Here is a 21,843-nt window from a genome sequence, read left to right on the forward strand (position 1 = left end):
GATTGGCGAGGGAGGACCAGAGATTGGAGTTCAGACGAGCACCTGCCATGGAAATAACGATAAAACAAAGATAGGCTTGCAACGTCTCTTCTGTGGGAGAGAGGTCGCAGGGAAGAGAAAAGGGCATCCCTCACTAAGCCACGAAGTCTATTTTGTACTCTGTCAAAGCAGGATAGGCTGTTTTTAGCAGCTCCTGCCCAGATATGGCAGCAGTATTCCATCCTTGGACGTACTTGGCTTTTATATAGATAGAGAATTGCATCAGTAGTGAGATATCTTCTGGAGCGGTAGAAGGATCCACCATCCTTCCAGCGACCTCGGCAACAGACCCGATGCACGTGTTCCATTCCAGATCAGGAGCAAAGGCCAAGCCCAGAAGCCCGTCAAAACATGGGGCCTCTCCCAGACGAGAGCCATCCACTTCAACTGATGCCAGATGGGGACCAGAGCATTGATGATGCAAAGATAGGAGTTTGGCCCCAGATGCACAAATGGTCTTATTTCTCTTTCTTCTTTTTACTCCCCATATTTTTTAATTCGATTTTAAAAAATGGCAAAAATATATATGACATTGTTGAAAATGTTTGGTAAAAACATGTGATAATAATTCTGCTCAAGGTTTAGGGTTAACTTTAAGGGAATCCTATAAAAGTGTCGGACGGCACTATTTCAAAACATCCTATTATTGCATAAAACTATAATATTTAAAAAGTTTGACAAAAAAATATGTGTAATATACGTAATTTAATAAAAAAACATCGCTGTTTGTGCGAGTTTGAGCGTGGCTACCGTAATATGATGGCCTAGCGACGACTATAATTTAGTCTAGTGAGGCCATGAACATCGGTCTGTTGAAATTTGGTTACTTGTCTTATGACTAAATCAGAAGTTGGTTTAAAGTTTTGGAGGGTTAAATAAATTTAAACATGCTGTCGAGATGTATAGTTGCAAAATGCCAAGGTAACTATGAAAATGGACAAAAAGTTACTGTTTTCGTTTCCCTAAAAAAAGTAAATAATTTACCAGTGGATTAATGCAATAAAAAGAAAGGATTTTACTCCATATAAATATAGCAGAGTAAGTGTTAAAATGTTTGAGATATTTAAAAAAAAAAAAACAAAAGGAAAAACGCGCCTTTTTTATTTTTATTTATTTATTTTTTTAGAACGTATTTTAAAATAAAAATAAAAGTATGTATATAAAAAATGAATTTTACATGTAATTTAAGTTATGTGCTGAAATAATAAATTATTATTTAGAAACTTATTTAAAATGAGGCGTATGGTGAAAATATTATGTACTTTCACCTAACAATTTAATAAAAGCGATATCGTAAAAACGGAATTCCTTGTTTAAATAATTCTAAATAAGAAAAATCATTTATCTTTTTAGTTCAACTATTTACTGTGCAATATTTATATCAGCGTGAAATAGATTAAACTTTTTAAAAAAGTTTATGACTGTTTTTGTTATCCCAAAAGCTTATTAATAATTATTTGTGGTAAATGTCGTGGCCCTGTAGGTGTCAGAATTTTGGAGAATATACTTCCAAAATAAACTATTAAAATTGTTTAAAAAAATAATAGAAATATTATTTTTTGTTTAAAAAAAACGTGTTTACAAAATGCTGGCAATAAAAAAATATTTCTATTATTTTTTAAACCATTTTAATAGTTTATTTTGGAAGTATATTCCATAAAGAAAATAAACAACCCACTTTAAACGGAGAAATTACGAGTTTTGTATATGTTATTCACAGTTTTGTGTTAGGGTTGTCAAAAATTCCCCCAAAATTCTGATACTGCTAGTGGCGCTATAAACGAAAATAGCGTTTAAAATTACGGCAAATGAGTAGTTTCCAAGATATGAAGAAATGTTAGTTTTAAAAAATTGGAGATCACTTTTCTATAAAAATTTAACGTAAAATGAGCACCCACTTTATGGCCATCGTTTTTTTTAGGGCGCTTTCTTTTTAACAAATATAAGCGAAGAAAAATGAGTATGGCCACCTTTATGTTGGGGGTTGGGAGTCAATGTACAATGAACACAGTTTAACGTAAAATGAGCACCCCCTTTCAAAAAGTGTAAACAGAATTTGTGTCGGGGAGAGGAGGTCAACTGTAGGTGCTCATTTTACGTTTAGTTGTGTTCATTCCTACATCAAAGAGACACTTCGCCTTGTTTGAGGCGAAAATCTAATTTTAAAAAAAATTGCTCGTTGCCCATGTAAAAAAAAAAAAAATTGGCCATAAAGTGGGTGGTCGTTTTAGGTTAAATTATCCCCTCCCCCTTTTTTTTAACTAACATCTCTTTATGTCTTGGAAACTACTAGTTTGCCATAATTTTAAACGTTATTTTCGTTTTCAGAACCCCCCGAAAACCTATAAAAGTGGTAATTTAAAGGATTTTTCGAAGGTGGACTAATTCTGCACATTTACCTTATTTTTTTATTTTATTGTTTTTTTGTCATGTAATTTTCTTTTTTTTTTTTGTATTAAGTCAAACATGGTACGATTTTCTTTTAAATTATTTCTTTAGGTATGTGAACTTCATTTTCGACCTGAAGACATACAGCGAGAGGCATCAGCATTTGATAAAAGGACTGGAAAGACAATTAGTGTTAAATTAAAAAATCCCTATCTTAAGGATGGTGCTATTCCTCGAATATTACCAAACTGTCCCTCCTATTTATCGTCATCAACCACTTTTAGAGAGTCTCCTAACGCAAAGAAAATGCGTTTAGGAAATTCTGCTCTTAAGCGTGCATTATGTGAAAGTGTTGCTGACGAGTTAGAGTTATAAAATGTAAAACTTTCCATAATATTGATGATTTATAAAAAAATTTAACGTTTATAGATAAAAATTATTGGACTTCTATTAGGCAAGACAATACAATCATTATATGCCATATAAAGAGATGCCCAAAAATATAAATGTCTATGGTGATTGAACCGGAATTGGCCATTAGAATATCCTGTAGTGATGTGGAAATGAGTGCTACAGGGGAGTATAGAATTCCTAAACATGTAACAGGAGAAAACACTCTGCAGATTTTGATGGAAAACATGAAAAAAAATTGGACATCGAAGAACAGGAAATGAAAACTTCTAATATAAGTTCTTTATTAAAATTAATCTTATCATTTTTGCTATTAGTGCAAGATGAATCATTTAAATATTTTAATACCATTAAGTTCATATATGAACAAATTAACATAATGACAATGAATAAGGTTAATTATTCGAGTGAAATGATGGTATTTTTTTCCTTATTATATAACTGCTCCCCTAGAGGGTACAGACTGTTAAGAGACACTAAAAATGTAATTTTACCATGCTATTCAACCATTCAAAGATTAACCTTATCAACTTCTATGAATCCTGTCATTGAACAACACGATAACAATTTTCTCATGTATATTAAAAGTAAGTTCAAGTTACTAATGCAGAATGACATCACAATATCTTTACTTGTTGATGAAATACATTTCAAACCTTATCTTGATTATAAAGGTGGTAATATTGTTGGCTTAGCTAACAACAGCAATGAACCTGCCACAAGTGCATTTGCTTTTATGCTTAGCAGTGTATTCTCACAATATAATGATGTTGTGCATGTTATGCCAACTATGTCTTCTAGCTGAGAACTTATTTGACATAATTAAACGTGTAATAATTGGCTTAGAAGATATAGGGTTTAAGGTATTATCTGTTATAACAGATAATAATGCAATAAATAAAAAAGCTATATCTTTCTTTTGTAGCCCATCAAAGCTTTCAATTGTATATCCCCATCCAGTTAGAACGTCTAGCCCTCTTTTCTTCTTATTTGACTCGGTTAAAATGCATTAGAAACAATTGGCGTGGCCAAAAAGATGAACGCAAATGCATGATGTTCCCAAAGTTTTGTTATAATGGAAATTATGAATTAGATAACATCCAAAGTGCTCCATTTTCTAGTTTACATAAAGTTTATGCCCTAGAATCTCAACCACTTGTGAAATATTGTTATAAGTTGACTTCAAAAGCTCTTTCTCCGACTACTTTTGAAAGGCAAAATGTGAATTTGGTTTTGCAAATTTTCCACGAATATACTATTCAAGGTTTGCTAACCTTAGGAAAACAGGAATGCTTGCCAAATTATGCGGAAATCGCAGAATACATTCAAATATTTTATATTTGGTGGACAATACTGAATGTGAAAACACCATATAAATGTTGTCAACTTCGTAATAAATATGCTAATCCACTTACATTAAATAGTGATAATTATAGTTTCCTAAATGTGTTCGTTGACTGGTTAGAAACTTGGAATAGCATTCCTGGAAGAACTGGTAAGTTAACAAAGGAAACATATACTGCTCTGCACCATACTACTTACGCAATTTTAAAATTGACTAAATATTGTTTAATGTACTGAAGATAGTGTATATATTACCAGGAAAGTTTCAGACAGATAACCTTGAGGCAAGATTTGGTCAGTATCGACAACTTAGTGGAGATCAGTATAATATATCGATACGTCAGGTGTATGAATGTGAAAAAAAAACTCAGAATGTTGTCAGTTTTAAAATTGAGCTTACTAATTAATAATCGAACTATTGAATTGAAAAATTTCAAAGAAAAACTAACTGGGATGAAATGACAAGGGAGCAAGAGTTACATGTTTATAAATTTAACAGATGTAACAGAAGATGATGTTAATCAATGCAAGGAAGTACTTCCTGTTATATTATACTTAGCAGGTTATTGCTGTCATGCAGTTTTCAAAAAACTGAAATGCAATAGCTGCAAAAATTTAATATCCGGGAGAGAGGCTGTTGAAGAAATAGCTGAATTAAACAGCTACTTTTAGGGTATTAACAGAGGTTCTCTGCTATTTGTCTTATATAATTATCTAGTTATAAACAAACTTAAAAAATGCGATTCTTTTTTACATTCGATTCATCAGAGAAAATTAGCCATGTACATAACTTTAATTATTTTGGCTGATCAAAATCTATTATTTCATGTTGACTCTTGTGACAAGGGTCACACTATTCAGCAAATTGAAAAAATGCTGATATGGAGTTCATCGAATTCCCTTATAAACAATTTTTGTCGCAAAGAGAATGACAATGTTAGTAAAAAAAAAAATATCAGAAAAAGAAAAATTCAAACTTTTAATTAAATTCCACAACAGATTTTTGAAAAGTTTTAATATTCAATGTTTGAAATATTTCTGCCTTAGTAACTTTGTTTATACTAACATTTGTTTGAATTTAATTTTTAACTTATTGTTTGTTATTCAGTTAAACTAATTGTTCGTTATTCAGTTAAACTAATTTATTGTTCGTTATTCAGTGAAACCAATTTATTGTTCGTTTTTCAGTTAAACTAATTTATTGTTCGTTTTTCAGTTAAACTAATTTATTGTTCGTATTTCAGTTAAACTAGTTTATTGTTCATATTTCAGTTAAACTAATTTATCGTTTGTTTTTCAGTTTTGATTTAAAAATATTGTTTTTTGATTTAAAAAATATTTATTGTTCATTTTTATTTATTTCTATTGAATAAACTTCAGTTTCATACAAATCAAATCGTATTCCTTTTCTTTTTTTAACTTTTTAACAACTTTTCTCCCTTTCAATTCGTTTTTTATTATTAATATTTTTATTATTAATATTGGATGAGTTTCAATACAAAGTATCATGTTTATCTTTTTTAGTCCAATTTTGAAGTTTTCTAACGTTTTCTGTAAAAAATGTCTGCTCATTATCGACAGTCTGTGTTCCATTTATCTTGCTTGCTAGGACCTATGGCGATGACGTCATTTTTCAGCTGACGGGCCATCTATGACGGTGGTCATGGTTTGAGAGGCCATTTTTTTCAACATGCTGCATCTTGTTTACATGTTTACAGATGCATTGAGTACTTGTAAACAAACAAAGATTTATAGCAAACGCAATAGAATTAAATTCTCTACCAATATATATACTTTTAATGTATGGAAATTATAAGATTATTTATTTCAAATTTTATTTGATGTTGATAAAACACACAAAAACCAAAATGGTGACTGAGGTTATGGCTTAACTGTGATTAATTTCATGTTGAAAAGATAAATAAATAAAAAATTACTTACCCTACCAATAACCCTAAGTCAAAGCGACACGCCTCTTCCTCCCCCAACAAAACTTCTCATAAAGCCATTCTTAATTGCCTAAGTTTAGAAAAGTTAAGTGATAATCACAGCCGCTATATTGTTTTTGCATGTTGATAAGGCCCAAATAAAATTCTGAAATAAAAAAAAAATCTTACAAACAGTTTCTACACATTAAAACATATACAGATTGATAGAGAGTTTAATTTTACTGCATTTGCTATAAATTATTTGTTGCTTTCATTTTTTTGTTTATGAGTTTTCGACTGTGAACTATTTTGTACTTAACCCAATGTCTTTTTTATCTGAAATTTTGGAATGAGTCATTCTTAATTTTCAGTGATATAATTTTTGTGTTTAATTTTCAATGATATATTTTTTTGTATATAAATCCCTTTTCTTTCTTCTTTTTTTCAACATGGTCGTAGCTGGTTTTTATTTTACAAGTGAAATTTTTTTTCCTTGGCACCCCACATGTCATTTTGTATTATTTGTGTCCCTATTTTAATTCAATTCAATATATTGGCAAAAATTAACATAAGTCTAGAACCATGTAGAAAGGAGTTATGAAAGAGGGGAAGCAGTTATGTAAAGTGATAATTATTCATAGATAAACCGTCACAAACTGTTTGGACATCTGCAGGCTGATTATGGCCTTTTGGCAGCTTGTTTTATAGCTCAAAATCTTTGGGAATTTTATTTTTCCTTTCAGCCATTAAGTAGTGCAGACGGTGCTGGGGTGTGTGCCTTTTCGCCTGTAAGGCTAGTTTGCCCCCCCCCCTTTCTATTTGGAGGGCATGGCAGAGAATCTAGTAGTCAGCCAAGGGTGAAAGAAAAGGAGAGGGTGTGTTTATAGAAGGAATTTCCTCTGCATCCTCTTGTGGAGCCAATTTTAATCAGATTTAGAATTACCTTCTTGTTGAACGGTTGGGTTTTCTTTAACTTTATCTATATGGGATACGAACATTAAAAGTTCCAGAAGATTCTCCTTAGAGAAAGGAGAAGTCTTTTGGTGCTCCATTGAAATTTAAAACATTCTTTAATTAAAAAGCAAAAAGGCCCTACTAAGGCGGGGGGAGGGGATTATTTGTTCCAGATAAACTGCCCTTAGAAGAAGAACGTTTACCTTTGAGGGAAAGGATATTAAGACCAGAATATTAAAAGTTTCGTCCGACATGGTTAGAAGAGAAAAATAAAAGCAAGGATTTTCGGCTGCTTCTGGCATTTAAGAAGAAACTTTCCTTTTAAAGATAATTGAAAGAAAAAAAATTCCCTCTTCATTGAAAAATTTCAACAAGTTTTATTGACATGGTGAGAAAATCTCTAGAAGTACAAACACTAAGTGGTTTCAGAACAAATTTCCTTTTCAAGAAAAAGGACAATTTATAAAAATTAGAGTTTTTTTATATTACTTTTATGTAAGAAAGTCCAATAATTCGTACCTTTTGAAGTTATTAATTTTAAAAGAATTCAAGAGAAAGAGAAAGATTGAAAAGTGGATATTTGAAAACAGACGATTTTTATATTTTTTGCATAGTCTTATATTTCAGTTTTATATTCTAGTAAGACTTTTTTATGTTGAGTAGAAAAGAGAGAATATTCTCTGTTTTTCCTTCATTTTGTTATTATCGTTTGGACGATAAATTTACTTTTGTCGCGCAAATTGATAAAACGTTTTCCAAGGATTGTCTCTTAATTACTGACTCCTCTTTTACATATTTCTTTTTTGTATTCTTCTTTTTTAATTGTTACTTAAGGTTAATTTTCACCTTTGCTTTGGGAAACAAAACAAGGCCCTTTTATTCCTTTAATAAAATTTAGACTTAATTAATTTACTTTCCGGATCTAATTTTTATTTACTCCTTGATTATTGCTCTTTGATTATTGCTCCTTGATTTTTACACCTTTTTTACTTCCATTTTCATGAACAAATAATTTTTTCTTTACAACCTGATCCCCCCCACCCCAAAAAAACTTTCCGACAAAACTGTCTCAAGTACAGTTATTTTTTAGTTTCTATAAAGTCCTCTTTGTGGATTCATTGTGAAGAACAGGTCACACAGCACATTGCCAAGTAACAGTCTACACACCAACATGTATAGGTTGAAGCCCTAGTCATTGTTCATAAAACTTTGTATACAGCCCATAGACCATCTACATTGCTAGCTTCTAAACTCACTTCAGATATTAAATATCCCAAGCGAGGTAGACGGATGAAGTCTGGATGCCATATTCTTAACTCCTTGTGAGAGCAGAATTAGACATAAAATCAATTTTTAGTGCTGAGGAATCCAGGTCTTCTAAAAAGTGACAATCTTGATTGAGACAAAAATGTTAATACGTTGCTTCTGCTGAGAAGGATTTTTTTCACTTCTAACTGACAACAGAGCAGATTTTAATTCTAGCCTTATATCCGTGCATTAATTTAACTGACTCCATCCATGTGCATACTTCAGAGATCTTCTCCACATGCCTGAGAACAAAATATGTACACTTTACAATTTAGGGTTCTCTGCTTATTGGAACAAGTGCCCATTCCCATTGTCAAAAATGATCCTCTGTGAAGCTGAAATCTTCTTTCTGCTGAAGCATCTATTTGTAGATAGTTGCTTCAGAAACTACTACTTATAAAGAGTAGACAGATTTTTGTTCACAGTTTACTCTTCTAGTTCTGTTGTGTTCTGCTTATGCCCTATTAACAAGCTAACTTCAAGAACGATATGACTCCTTATCACATATTCACATATTCACTATGGAAATGCTGTATGTTGTGCATCACGTAGTCCTGGAATGCATATGACCAGTCAAGGATGCCATAAATGGGCCTTTTCAGAAAATTACTACTCCTTTACAAACCTTTAACTGATTCACTATTTCAAAATCCCTTATCACAGTATATGCTCAGCCAATCATAGTTTTGTAACTATTGGCTGCTGCCTCCATCTCCCGATACTCTCTAAAACGTTTATGCAAAAACTGAGTATGAGCTAATATTCAAGGAGACAGAATCTTATTTCTACTGAAGTTGGTATTGAACATTGAAATATGAAAAATAAAAGATAGTCCTAAAATACAAGGTGCTGCCTCTACTGCCACCCATAAAATCCTTAATAAAATTTAAAATCTTTTCAGAAATCTAACCATATTTGATGCAAATAAGTTTCATTTAATGCTTGACTTGTCCGCCAAGTTTCAGTCATGAATGTTCAATCGTCTTTGTTCTATCATCATTTAATGATGTGGGGAGGGACACTTTGGTAATCGTCTCATCAGTAGAAGGTGTTATTTCAAATGTGTTTCACATTCACAGGGCTTTATACCTCTCCTATTTTTATCTGAGGGATTATCTCAACAATAATGCATATGAAAACAAATACGGATCATTAAATCCAAAATCCAGACGGTGCCAAGAGAGGAGTGTGACAATTTTGCATGCTATATCTAAGTGTTCTTATCATTAAACAGCGATAAAATAAAGATTGTTGGACAGCTATAACTCGAACTTGGTGAACAAGTCAAGCATAGATTGAATTTTATTTCTACTAAATGTCATTGTATTATTTATCTCTCTCCCATGGCAGGTTGATCCAAAACAAGTGTTGGAAAATAGGATTAAAGAGCCAAAACTCTAATGAGAGAGCACTCAGACTTGAAAAAAAGTCTGGGCAACCCCATTGGGCATTCCCCAGGACTTGCATCTCAGGCGAAACTATCGCCTGGGAGAGTGGATCTTCTAGAACTGTACAGAACCAACAACATACCGCAGTCAAAAAGGAAAAAAACATTCCAATAATGGCCTATACTCTGTTGGCTTACTGAAAATGGTTGGATTACAGAAAGGAGTGTAAATTTTATTAATGATTAGTGGGGGTGCCCAGCGTTGCCCAGGTGTTTGGAGCAAAAAAAAAAGTGGTAGTAGGCAGGCAGGCAAGCAAGCTCGAACTCGTGACGTGAAGGCGGAAAAGAAAGTGAAAGAAAAGCTGACATCTTACTGCTACACTAAGACGTGAGAGAAGTGAAAAGCGTTCAAATTTATCAATGTCAATCAAAAAGTTGACTTGCTAAGTGAATGAGTTCACGCAGGTGCATAAATGAACATTGGCTGAAGGCCAGTTCAGCTTTTCGTTGTTTCATTTATTTGTTTCCCCACGATGTTGGGGAAACCAAGCTCCCTCGAAAAAGGAGGAACTCTCAAATGAATAGCAATTGTCTGATATGAAGGGCTTTCCCCACATTGATCAAAGCTAATCACTTTCAAGACGTTCCTGGCAGGAAAGCCAGGCGGCCTACTTTGCTTTGATTAGTTTCACTTTATTTATACGAAAAAGATGAACAAATACGTGAAAGGATGAAATGGAGGGAATTTTTTAAAAGTCGATCAAAATAAATGTAGAGACGACGCCCGTTCGCAAATCGTAGATATTATAATCTAGGGAGTATATAAAAAGTTTTAAATAAATGCCACGTCATCGAGAACCCTCCCCCCCCCCCCCGCCGCCAAAAAAAAGCCTTTCTTGGACATACAAAAATATGCGTGGCCGTTTTGCCTTTTATATATATATATATATATATATATATATATATGTTTCATGGGTACCATTTTTATATTTCAGCCTACATTGTTAAATTTCTTTCACCTTCTTTTTCTTTTGACTGTTTAGTTTTCATTGCTAGGACAAAATTCAAAATGGATTCGGTAAGATTATGAATGTAGTTTGTGCACGTTAAACTGAAAATATTTGTTTGCATTCTTTATAAGTGACCAATGCTTGATATTATTTTGGACAAGGGGTCTCAGACTCAAAGGTATAAAAAATCCATTTGTCATTAGGGTATTATAAATGAATATGGCACTGTGTGTAATTTTTCTTTTTTAAGATTATGTTGCTATTGGAGTGGATCTGATGCTATGTGCAAATGTGTTAAGAAAGCGATGTTAAGTTAAGAGACAGTGATATGTAGGATATAGCAAGTTAGAGATGGTCTCTTTGGTTTTGGTCTGTGAAGGTTGCGAACATATTTGCGAAGGTATCCTTTCTTCTCTCCTATAGGGGACGACGAGAAGGATACTAATGTTGTGTATTATGCTGTGTAATAATAAATCAACATTAAGAATGATTGTTAAAACCAAAAGTTTAAATGTGTGCTATTACTATTCTGTCAACTCGTATGCAACAACTATTACAACTACCATGACAGAAGAATAAAAAAGAAGCAAGCAACTCTACATTTACTGTTATGATTACTAGGGCTATGACAACAGCATTTTCTTTTCATTGTTTTGACTCTTGAGTATATCTCTGAGACAGTTAGACACAGTTATCAACCGAGAACCACATCATTCTATATAAAAGCATATAAGATATCAATGGATACACACTCGAAAGTCAAAATAACGAAAAGAATATGCTGTTGTCCTAGCCCTAGTTATAACAGAGAATCGACATAGCAGATTCAAAGATAATGAACAACATCGGCCATTTGTTTAATGAAAAAGTGCAAAACGAGCAATAGACAAATTTATTGCACTTATTAAAGCTTGAGGGAAATGGGTCAATGTGGGTTGCAGAAAAGATAATCTGAGAACTGCATGTTTGAGACCCCTGATTTAATTCGAATTTTTATTTTTTCACTACTTGCTGTGTAACTCCTTCACGGTTTGGCAAAATATTATTTTGCATTCAGTGCCCACGTGTGTATATGTTTGGTGCTTACCGTGCAAGCATTTATTTATAAAAATTAATTTTTTTTAATTACAGAAATCCATAATAACATATAATTTTGTACATTTCTCTGACTCTCCTGTACACTAGCCCAGTCTAATAATAGTAAACAAGCAGTGATATGACATAAAGATTTAAATGAGTGACACTGAGACAGGTGTCCATAAATGCACTAGATAAGCAAAGGAGAAAGAAAAGCAAAAACTAATGAATACAAGAAGAAGCTAGCAGAATAATGAATGAGGAAGAAACATTACAAAAAGGACTGAATGAAAAAAAAAAAAAAAAAGACCAGAATAAGAAATTAAGGGTATATCAGCCATTGTGCCTACTACTTTAGCTATTATTAGACTTGGCTAATGTTCAGGAAAGTTGGAGAAACATACACGATTATAGTTTGCTAATAAGCATTGCTGCTCTTGCCCTGGAATGAACAGGAATTTTTTAATCATATTTTACAATACATATACTTCCATTTGGATTATGTGGACTACGATTCTCATCTAGTTACTTTCATAATGTTTCTAAGATGTAACCTCCGAACTTCTTCGGGTGCAATTTTTCAAATTTGGAAATTTTTCTGTCGGATTCGAGAATCTACATGTAGCTTCAAACTGAACTCTGTTTAATCCATGGAGATAGATGTTTCTTGTTCCGTCAACTACGATTGGGTAAAAGTGTTAATTATTCTGTTACTCTCACCTGTAGTAAGGATTAAATCTTCAACCTTTTGAAGACATCTTTAGCTATCGTGCCCAAGATTCACACACACACACACACACACACACACACACACACACACACACACACAAAATATATATATATATGCTAGAAGATGTACTTACTGTTGCTCAGTATTAAAGGTATAAGTTACATTAAATTCCTTAAAAAATAAAGTAAAAAAAAAAACAAACAAAAAAAACGGAAAGAAACTGAGACATGTGCATGTGAGTATTATGTTTTCTTCTAAACAGTTCATTTCTTGTAAGTAAAATATAAAAATAGTACTCGAGCTGAGAACGAAACCAAGACTTAATGACTTAATGACAATGAGACAAGTACTATAACCACTAGCTGAGCTTGCCACAGTCTTTGAAGACTGTTTTCAAAACTCTTGAAGCAGTTGGCAAGCAGATAAAATCTGATGACCCCCAAGTAACAATTTTCCAATTTTTACCCCTTAGTAGACCTTTTTTTTTCAGATCAAAACTGGTTAAAAAGTTTTCCACATGTCTGAATACCCTATATACCAAATTTCAAGTCTGTAGATAAAAAAAATCGTTGAGTATATAGGCTGAGAATTATCCTCACACACACACACACACACACACACACACACACACACACACACACACATTCTCACTTTTATAGATATATAGATAAGGAATTCAATTTAAACTCTGTAAATTAGAATTTACAACAATTTATTATTCAAGAAGGAATACAAGTTGAAAAACTTAAACTTTCAACTTGTATTCCTTGTTGAATAATACTTTATATAATTATAAAACTCAAATGATCTTGTAACGGGTGTTGTAACCCAACATCCAGTTTACGATTTCCGGTTGCGCATGCGTACATAAACAAATAATCAACGTGACAATAAAACATATTGTTTTACTGTGTACGTTTTCAGCGTCCCAATTATTTTTTTCACATTTAAATTATCCAAATAAACAATTGTTAATACTTTCTGCATTTTTTTTACATCGTTCATTTCCGTATTATGTATAAGTTATTTTAACGCAATTTTCTTACAAATAAATCTAACCCGTTGACAACCATAAGAGCATTTTACAATGGCAATTTACCCACCATCTTCATTTTTTAAAAATTTATTCTTCATTTTTTAATATACCTTTCTTAAAAAACATTCATACATTTTCTTCTACACTACCAACATAAATAATTAACCTCGAAAATATGTTGTTTTTTTAATTTGCATTACAAATAAATAATCAAGACAACAATAAAATGTATAGTTTTAATGTGTATGTTTTCAGCGTCCCAATTGTTTTGTTTTTTGTGTTTAAATTAAAGGATATATCAAAATTTGAATTTAATTTTAAGTATTATGGTATCTGTTCAGTGCACGTTTATCTATAAGTATGGCAAACCACTTATAATTCAATGGCTGTAAGTTTTTTTTTTTTAACTAAACAATTATAAACAGAATGACTCATAGAAATCTATCTATATTTTTTTTTCATTTTAATATACTTTCGGACCAAGTAAAGAATAGATACCCTGTAGCAATCTATTCAATCTTGGTCGCAAAAATCCGAAACAGAAAGAAACACCCATTTATTTAAATATCTTTTATTTAAATACGTTCGTTTTGTTACTTACTTTAAAAAATGTTTTGTAAATATATACTTTTTCTTTTAAATCTTCAAAAGTTTTGTAAACATATTTGAAAAAAAATTGCTGGCGAATATTTGAGCATGGTTGCTATTTGACATGTTTACAAACAACCGACGCCATGTGCTTGTGCAATGTCAAGGTCGAATCACCGGTGTTAGTTGAAATGTGTGCCGGGCACCGCCAGGCAGTGGCGGTGTCTGCTACAGGGTATCTATTCTTTACTTGATCCATACTTTCATTGAAATGTTTCTGTTATGTCAAAAAAAACTATTTTCTTTACATCACAAGTGTCACACTTATACATACATTAATTCCATAGCTAATATAACATACTGACCCAATAGGTCACGAGTAGTCTAGTTTGTTATAAATCGTAATTTACAGAGTTTAAATTAAATTCCTTATATCAATACTCTATCTCGAATATTGAGCTTTTCCATTTTTTTATAAATATTAGTAATACTATTTATACCAACTTATGTAAAATTATTCAATGTGTAAACTTGAAAATTTTTTCGAATTTATATATATTGTGACGTAGTATTTAAATTGAATTGTGTATTTAAATCAAAATTTAAATACTTCATTTTAGGCTGACGAGATATATAGTTTTGTTCTTTATATTTCGTCACCGAGGTAAAATAAAAGATGATTCCCACAAGATAGGGTAGTGCAGTAGTCGTTTTGGAACTGAGCGAGGTCTACTAATGTGCCCCCTCACCCCTTTAAAACTTGCAGAGACTTTACTGGCTAGAGAATTCGTCAAGTCTATTTTTAGACCGGATTGTGAAGCAGAGAAGAAGAGGGGGGAACCGGAAGAGTTATCACTTCCTCGTTCCCCCATTTTTAACTGGACACTAGCGGAAATCATTCTTTTCAGTTTGGGTCACTGACCGGTTAAGAGGTCTCTCTCCTCGTGAGAGGAGGAGAGGACCGAGCTCTTCCCCTCATGTGAAAAGGAGATGCCAATACATGAGACGCGGACGATGCGACCTTCTCCAGTCATGCGAGAGACTACGATGAATTTACTTCCTCACAAAAAAGATGATAGCTTTTTCCCATCATGCGAAAGAGATATGGATGTGCCAAACGCACGATGTGATATCTTATCCCTCACGAAAGAGACAGATATATAATGCGCGAGCAAGAAAAGAAAACATGTGAGATGGCTATGTGAACTTTTTCCACACCGGAAATATCTTGGATTAACTGCGTCGTCGTCAAGTTGTGAAACACCCCAGCAAAAGAAACAAAGAAAAAAGGGAAAATAAAAGAAACCTGTTAGTTCAAAGACTTTGATTACCCCCCCCCTCCCAAAAAGGACTTTCACTCATTTCAATATGCGTAGATATACTCCAGATTCCATAACTTTGAATACATTTCCTTGTCTTTCGTTAAACTCTTCTTTTTTTTTCTTAAATAAATCTATTTTTGTATCGTTTGGAAAAGTGTTTGTTATTTTGTTATTTTCTCGCATTTTTTATTGTGTTCGTCCTTGCATTTCCATTCACTTTCTTTATTATTTGGACGGCTAGCTTCTGGACTGCGATTCACACCAGAATCTAGCCGTCCAATGCACCGTTCTGAATATCATCTCCCAGATTATTTTGATATTTTGCTACCCATACTATTGACTTCGAGGTCCAAGGCATACATAATTCAATGCTCAAATTCTATTACCCACAGGGATAATTACAATGGAGTGGTATATCCATCCAACATCGGATTTGGACGGCTAGCTTCTGGACTGCGATTCACACCAGAATCTAGCCGTCCAACGCACCGTTCTGAATATCATCTCCCGGATTATTTTGATATTTTGCTACCCATACTATTGACTTCGAGGTCCAAGGCATACATAATTCAATGCTCAAATTCTATTACCCACGGGGATAATTACAATGGAGTGGTATATCCATCCAACATCGGATACACTATGTCAACACCGAAAAAGATTTTGGACTACATCCACCAATACACACTCAATGCACCAACAAATACGGCTGCCCCGTAGACCTTTTGAAAAATTAATAAGGAGCAATACGTTTTTTTTACTATATGGGAATATTACCTTCTCCCCTGGACCTATCTTCTGCGTACCTGGATTTATAACCCCGGAGGACATTGTACTCCTTCCGATAATGGACTGCCCAGGTTGTATTAAATTATCTTTTCCTATAATCATTTCCATATAATTATCAACAACCACTCAAAAAACTATTTTCAATATTTGTGCTGAAAAGCAAAATAAGTGTCTATTCACAGCTGAACATTTTGCTAACCGCATTTCATTTCCTCTGATGATATGAGCCATTATTGAAAATCCATGGATTAAGGAAATTAACATAACCCCTTCTATTTATTCCTTTGTTAAACAATAAATTCTTAATTCGAATATATGTGTCTATATGTTGTTTTCTCAGAATTTAAAATTTAACCACCAAACTCATATATATATATATATATATATATATATATATATATATATATATATAACATTTTTTTCATTGATGCATGTTTAATCTTGTTCTTTTCTGGTAAAGTTATTGCATAAGTTAATTAAAACTGTTTGAAAATCATTTAAGTATACCCAAAATGATTAACTTGCTAATTCATAATAACCAAACATCCATTAACAATTTAAAATTAACTAGTAAATCCGTATATGTGTAAAAATACTCAATGAGAAAAAAATGTGCCTCCATAAAGAATACATATATTGGCATGATTAGAACTACTATTTTTACTGTCTTACATATCACCTATCTCCCCTTAGTAATTCCATTTACCAAAATCTGGTAGTACATGACATTCCTAAAAAAAAAATTCAGAAACATATTAATTAAAAAAATGTCATCCTTGCTGTCTCAAATTGTGCCCTGCGCCTCCTCACCATCAAAGCCTTACTCATTCAAGCAAACAAATCCATCCTCGACCAAGCTCGAGGTGGAAGAACGGATATGCTTAAATGCTTTCGAAACTGTTTTAATTGACTTTTTCAATAAATTCACCAATTTTAATAATTCATCACATGCCTGATAAGGCTCATGAGAGTCATAAAATGTTTTCAGATATAGATTTTGACTTGACTTTAATATATATATATATATATATATATATATATATATATATATATATATATATATATATATATATATATATATAACTACTTCATTTTTATAAATTACTATATATATAGTAATTTTATAAATTACTATATATATAGTAATTTTATAAATTACTATATTTAGTACGATGATTGATAATTTATAATTAAAATTAAAAATCGGTTTCTTAAGGAGGAACACAACAAAGTCAATAAATTGTACGATCAATTGTGTTCCTCCTTATGAAACCAATTTTTAATTTTAATTATAAATTATCAATCATCTTACTAAATATTAAAATAGCTCTAGGACATATATGCCTATTGAGCTTATTATATATCTGCATTACAACGAACACTGTTTTTTTTTTTTGTATTTTAATTACATTAGTGATTTTACTATTACATTAAAATACACTCTGCTCTTTAGACTGCTGTTCTAATCCCCTTTAAATTTAAGGCACTTTGTGTGTGTGTGTGTGTGTGTGTGTGTGTGTGTGTGTGTGTGTGTGTGTGCGTGCGTGAGAGAGAGAGAGAGAGAGAGAGAGAGAGAGAGAGTTCCCTATGGATTCTGAATCGGCTGGGCTGATCTTTTTGAAATTACACACAAATGTGCATAAAAGGGTTAAAATGTTTTAATTTGAATTAACTCCCTTGAAAATGAACTCTAAATTGAACAAAAATATTTAATTAAGTTTAGTTTTTAAATTAGTTTCTTAAATACATAAAACTATTGCTTATATAAAGAAACTCATACAATAACGCAAAGCAGCCATTCATTAAAATACGCTTTTGAAAGTATTTATATAAATGGGACACACACACTAATAATTAAAAGTTTTGAAAAGGATATCTGAGCCATATTTTAAATAAACACAGTGTATTAGTGAATTAAGAGAGTGCAAGCTGTTTAAATGTATGACCAAATAGGCCTTCACTTGGAACTGTTACTTTTTGATGTAGTTGGTGTTGTCTCGTTCACTATTGTAGATCTTTTGCTGGCAGGAAACAAACTATATATATTGATGTTGATGTATGAATCAGTTGATGGCTATTAACAGAACGACTGTGATGATGATGACAAGATCGAGCTGCTGTTAATTTTATGAAAAAGATCTGCTATAGTTGCTGTGATGATGATGCCAGTTATTGTTGATGTAGCTGGAAAGAGAGAGCTATAGAAGAAAGGATCAAAGTTGCCACTGAACCGGCATAATAACCAACAGGAATTTTAGTGTTAGTTCCCTAACAGCAATGCCAAAGAGGTGATAGTAGCTCAGTGAGTCATGATATAAACTGACAACCTTTGAATCCAGTTTGTTCTACAGAAACACTTTCACTGAAGGACGTTGGCAACCTTTACGTGGTCCCTCCCGTAAGTATCTGATATCATTCTAGAAAGAATTCTTAATAGAAAGATATCAAGGAAACGAATGCCAATAAATCATCATGAAATTATGCTCAACAATGGCAACAACAACAGCAACGCCAAGTAAAGAAATGCACCCTTTTTATACAGCCTGGTCAGCTGCTGCAGATGGAAATGCATTGATGAGATCTAATATGTTAGCATGCAAATAATAAAACTGTGGATTTATATCAGACAGGCCAAGCTATTCAAAGATCAAATAAGTGCCAAGTCATAAACAGAGGGTGTGCATTTAAATATCTACAACATTTTACATAGGTTCTTATACATAGAGTAGTTGTAGCAAAATTTAGCACGTAACAAAAAGTAAATGAAATATCAGAAAGTGCTAAAGAGTATGGTGAAACCCTGGATGGATGAGATCATTGTTGAACACTCTTACATCTTCCACCAGGACACTACCTTTGCACACAAGTCCAAGACAACTCAGGCATGAATGCTCAATAATGTTCCTCACCACTGGTCCCCAAACTTGTGGCTACCCTACTCATGTGAATGTAACCCCTTTGATTTCTTCTGGGGTATAATCGAGGTCAAAACCAACAAGCACACCTACAACATGCTCGACTCTCTGAAGGTTTCCATCATGGGAGTGTTCACCACTAGAGACAAGGTCACTATACACCCATCTTGAGATGGTCGTGTCTACCGGTGGTGGTGGTTAGATTGAAAAATAATGTAGCATGTAATTTTAATTCTTGCATAATAAACTGTCAGGTCTCTGAATATATGAGGTTGCTTTTTTTTTTTTCTTATTTCGTTTTCTTTTTTGTCAAGTGTTTGATTTTACTACAACGCTGTACAGTGAAGTGGTGAGATTTTGCTGCAGTATTCTGTTGATATTCATAAGAATGAGATATGTGTTGCCAATAAATGTTTACTATGATGAATGGTATTAAAGTATTAAAATACTATGTTTAGAAATCTCAGTAATTATTTTTGAAGTCTCAATTATATTCCCGCCCCCCCCCTTATTTATTTCTTTGATAAAGCACTTTGCTCTATTTTTAAAACTGAAATCTTGCATTGTTTTGTTACTTTAATCATTTTCTCTGTACACAATTTAATTTAAAAAAAACAAAAAAACTATACAAATCGCTTATGATCTTTTTCATTTATTTTTTATTATTTCTTGATGAAAATTTAATTGTTGTTGATTTTTGAGTTTCATCCATTGTTTGTAGCCAGTTCTTCCGGAAGAAGCAAAGAGGATTCGGTTGAAATCCCAAATGGCACGGCGTAAGGGAGAAATAGCTCTACAGCAGGAGATAGAATCTCAGGATGAATGGGATGAGATGTTGGCCAAAGAAGGACTCACAGGTCAATTTTATCATCTTTTTTTTCTCTTTATCATAATATCCAATTTAAATAAACCTTTTGCCAAAGTTTAAAATAGAGTCACAAGAAAAAAATCAGAATGATTAATTTTTATTAAAACAAAAATTAGCATTTACTGTCTACACTATGTAACGTTAACTGACTCCATTCAATGTAAATCATCGAAGTGTGATATATATAATAGTGATGGGACGATTCCAATATTTTTATATTGCCGATACAATTACCGATTCTGTATAAAATTCTAGATTCCGATACAATTCCGATTCCAATTTTTTATAAATCTCTAAATATTTACTTATAAAGTTGTTATTTTTTTTCCAATTACCGTAAAAAACACATGTTAAATGTGCAGATAGTTTCTCAAATGTAAAAACACATTTGTGTGTGTGTGTGGGAGGGGTGATCTATAGAATTTAGTTTTACTAGTAGTTTAAAATCAACAAATATTTATGATTTTGCTATTACTACCAGCAAGGGAAGATTTTGTTTCAAACAGAATCAAATAAAAATATAACTAAAGGAATCGTTTTTGGCATCGGAAAATAGGCATAAATTTTTCCGATTCCAATACGCCTCAAAAGTCCCAATTTTTCTGATTCCAAGTTCCGATTCTGATTAATCGTCCCAACACTAATATTTAATAATCATAAACATTGAGATCTATTTCCTCTGGTGGAGATCAATCATAGTGCGATTATTTGGTCTGATTGTTGTATTTGTACTGTGTTTAAAGGAAAGACAACATACTGATACATTCTCATAAACATGAAATTAAATCACACATGTTCATTCTCGCTTGTGAGCAGTTAAGAAAAAGTCTGTTTATATATACATATTCTTTGTATCATTGCTTCTATCATTGCCGCCATGTTTCATGAGTAGTCATGTCATATTGTCTAGTAGTCGATGATCTTCCATTTAACTAAGATGAATAACTACTCATGCATGAAAACACAAGGAGACTTTGCTAAGTTCTTCAAGGTTTTATTGGAGAGAATTTACTTATGGAGAGAGATACTTCAATTATCTTTTTATTATTGCTTCATAAAATTAATTTCTATTTAACAAAATGGTTGACATCGAAGTGATATTTGCCTTAGATTATTCACATTAGAGAGCTGTGTCCCATCACCACGACTTCCAGAGTCAGACTGATTTTTAAAATACTTTTGTTTCTCTCCTATATATTTTCTAGCACATTTGACCTGTTCATCCTGCCCTGTCACCTATCTTCTGTTCAACCCTGAAAACCATCTGTTTTACAGATCTGGGTTATCTGTACTAATGGGACCCTTGTCAACAATTTACACTAGGTAACTTAATCACTACTTACTAGCATAGGGTCCCAACTATATAACACTATGCTAACCAATCAGACTACAGAGTGTAGTAATTTCAACCAGACCTTTTAAGGATTCCATCCAGAGACATTAAAGGATTCACAAAGAAAGATGTAGACACTTTTTCTTGCTATCCATAAACTAAACACTGCTATTTCCACTTGAAAATATGAGATCTCGGTGGTTAGGAGACCAAAAGTTATATGATCATGACAATTTAAAAATTTCTTTAAGAGTCTGTTAGCTTTGATTAAACGAGTTTTTTTTCTGATGTAAAATAGCTTACATTCATCATGTAAGACTTATGTCTGATGCTTTTGTGGACAACATTTCAGATTGTTCCTTGTAACACAGTGCTGTTTTGCAGTCGACCTCATGGATTATTGGGATTACCTCCAA

The 21,843-nt window shown here is 32.5% G+C and overlaps 1 protein-coding gene across 6 annotated transcripts in view; it reads left to right on the forward strand.

Annotated features, from left to right (window-relative positions):
* LOC145285970 (thioredoxin domain-containing protein 6-like) overlaps positions 1-21,843 on the forward strand; it is a 140,646-nt gene that overhangs the window by 36,073 nt on the left and 82,730 nt on the right. For all 6 annotated transcript variants that reach the window (XM_080134512.1, XM_080134514.1, XM_080134513.1 and 3 more), the window contains one exon: positions 19,948-20,083. In XM_080134512.1, coding sequence (XP_079990638.1) covers positions 19,948-20,083 — 136 coding nt within the window. Of the gene's footprint in view, positions 1-19,947; positions 20,084-21,843 lie in introns of those variants that run through there.

This window comes from Euprymna scolopes, chromosome 10 (genome assembly GCF_053919585.1).
Source record: "Euprymna scolopes isolate OS-2025 chromosome 10, ASM5391958v1, whole genome shotgun sequence".
Classification (NCBI taxonomy): Eukaryota; Metazoa; Mollusca; class Cephalopoda; order Sepiida; family Sepiolidae; genus Euprymna; species Euprymna scolopes.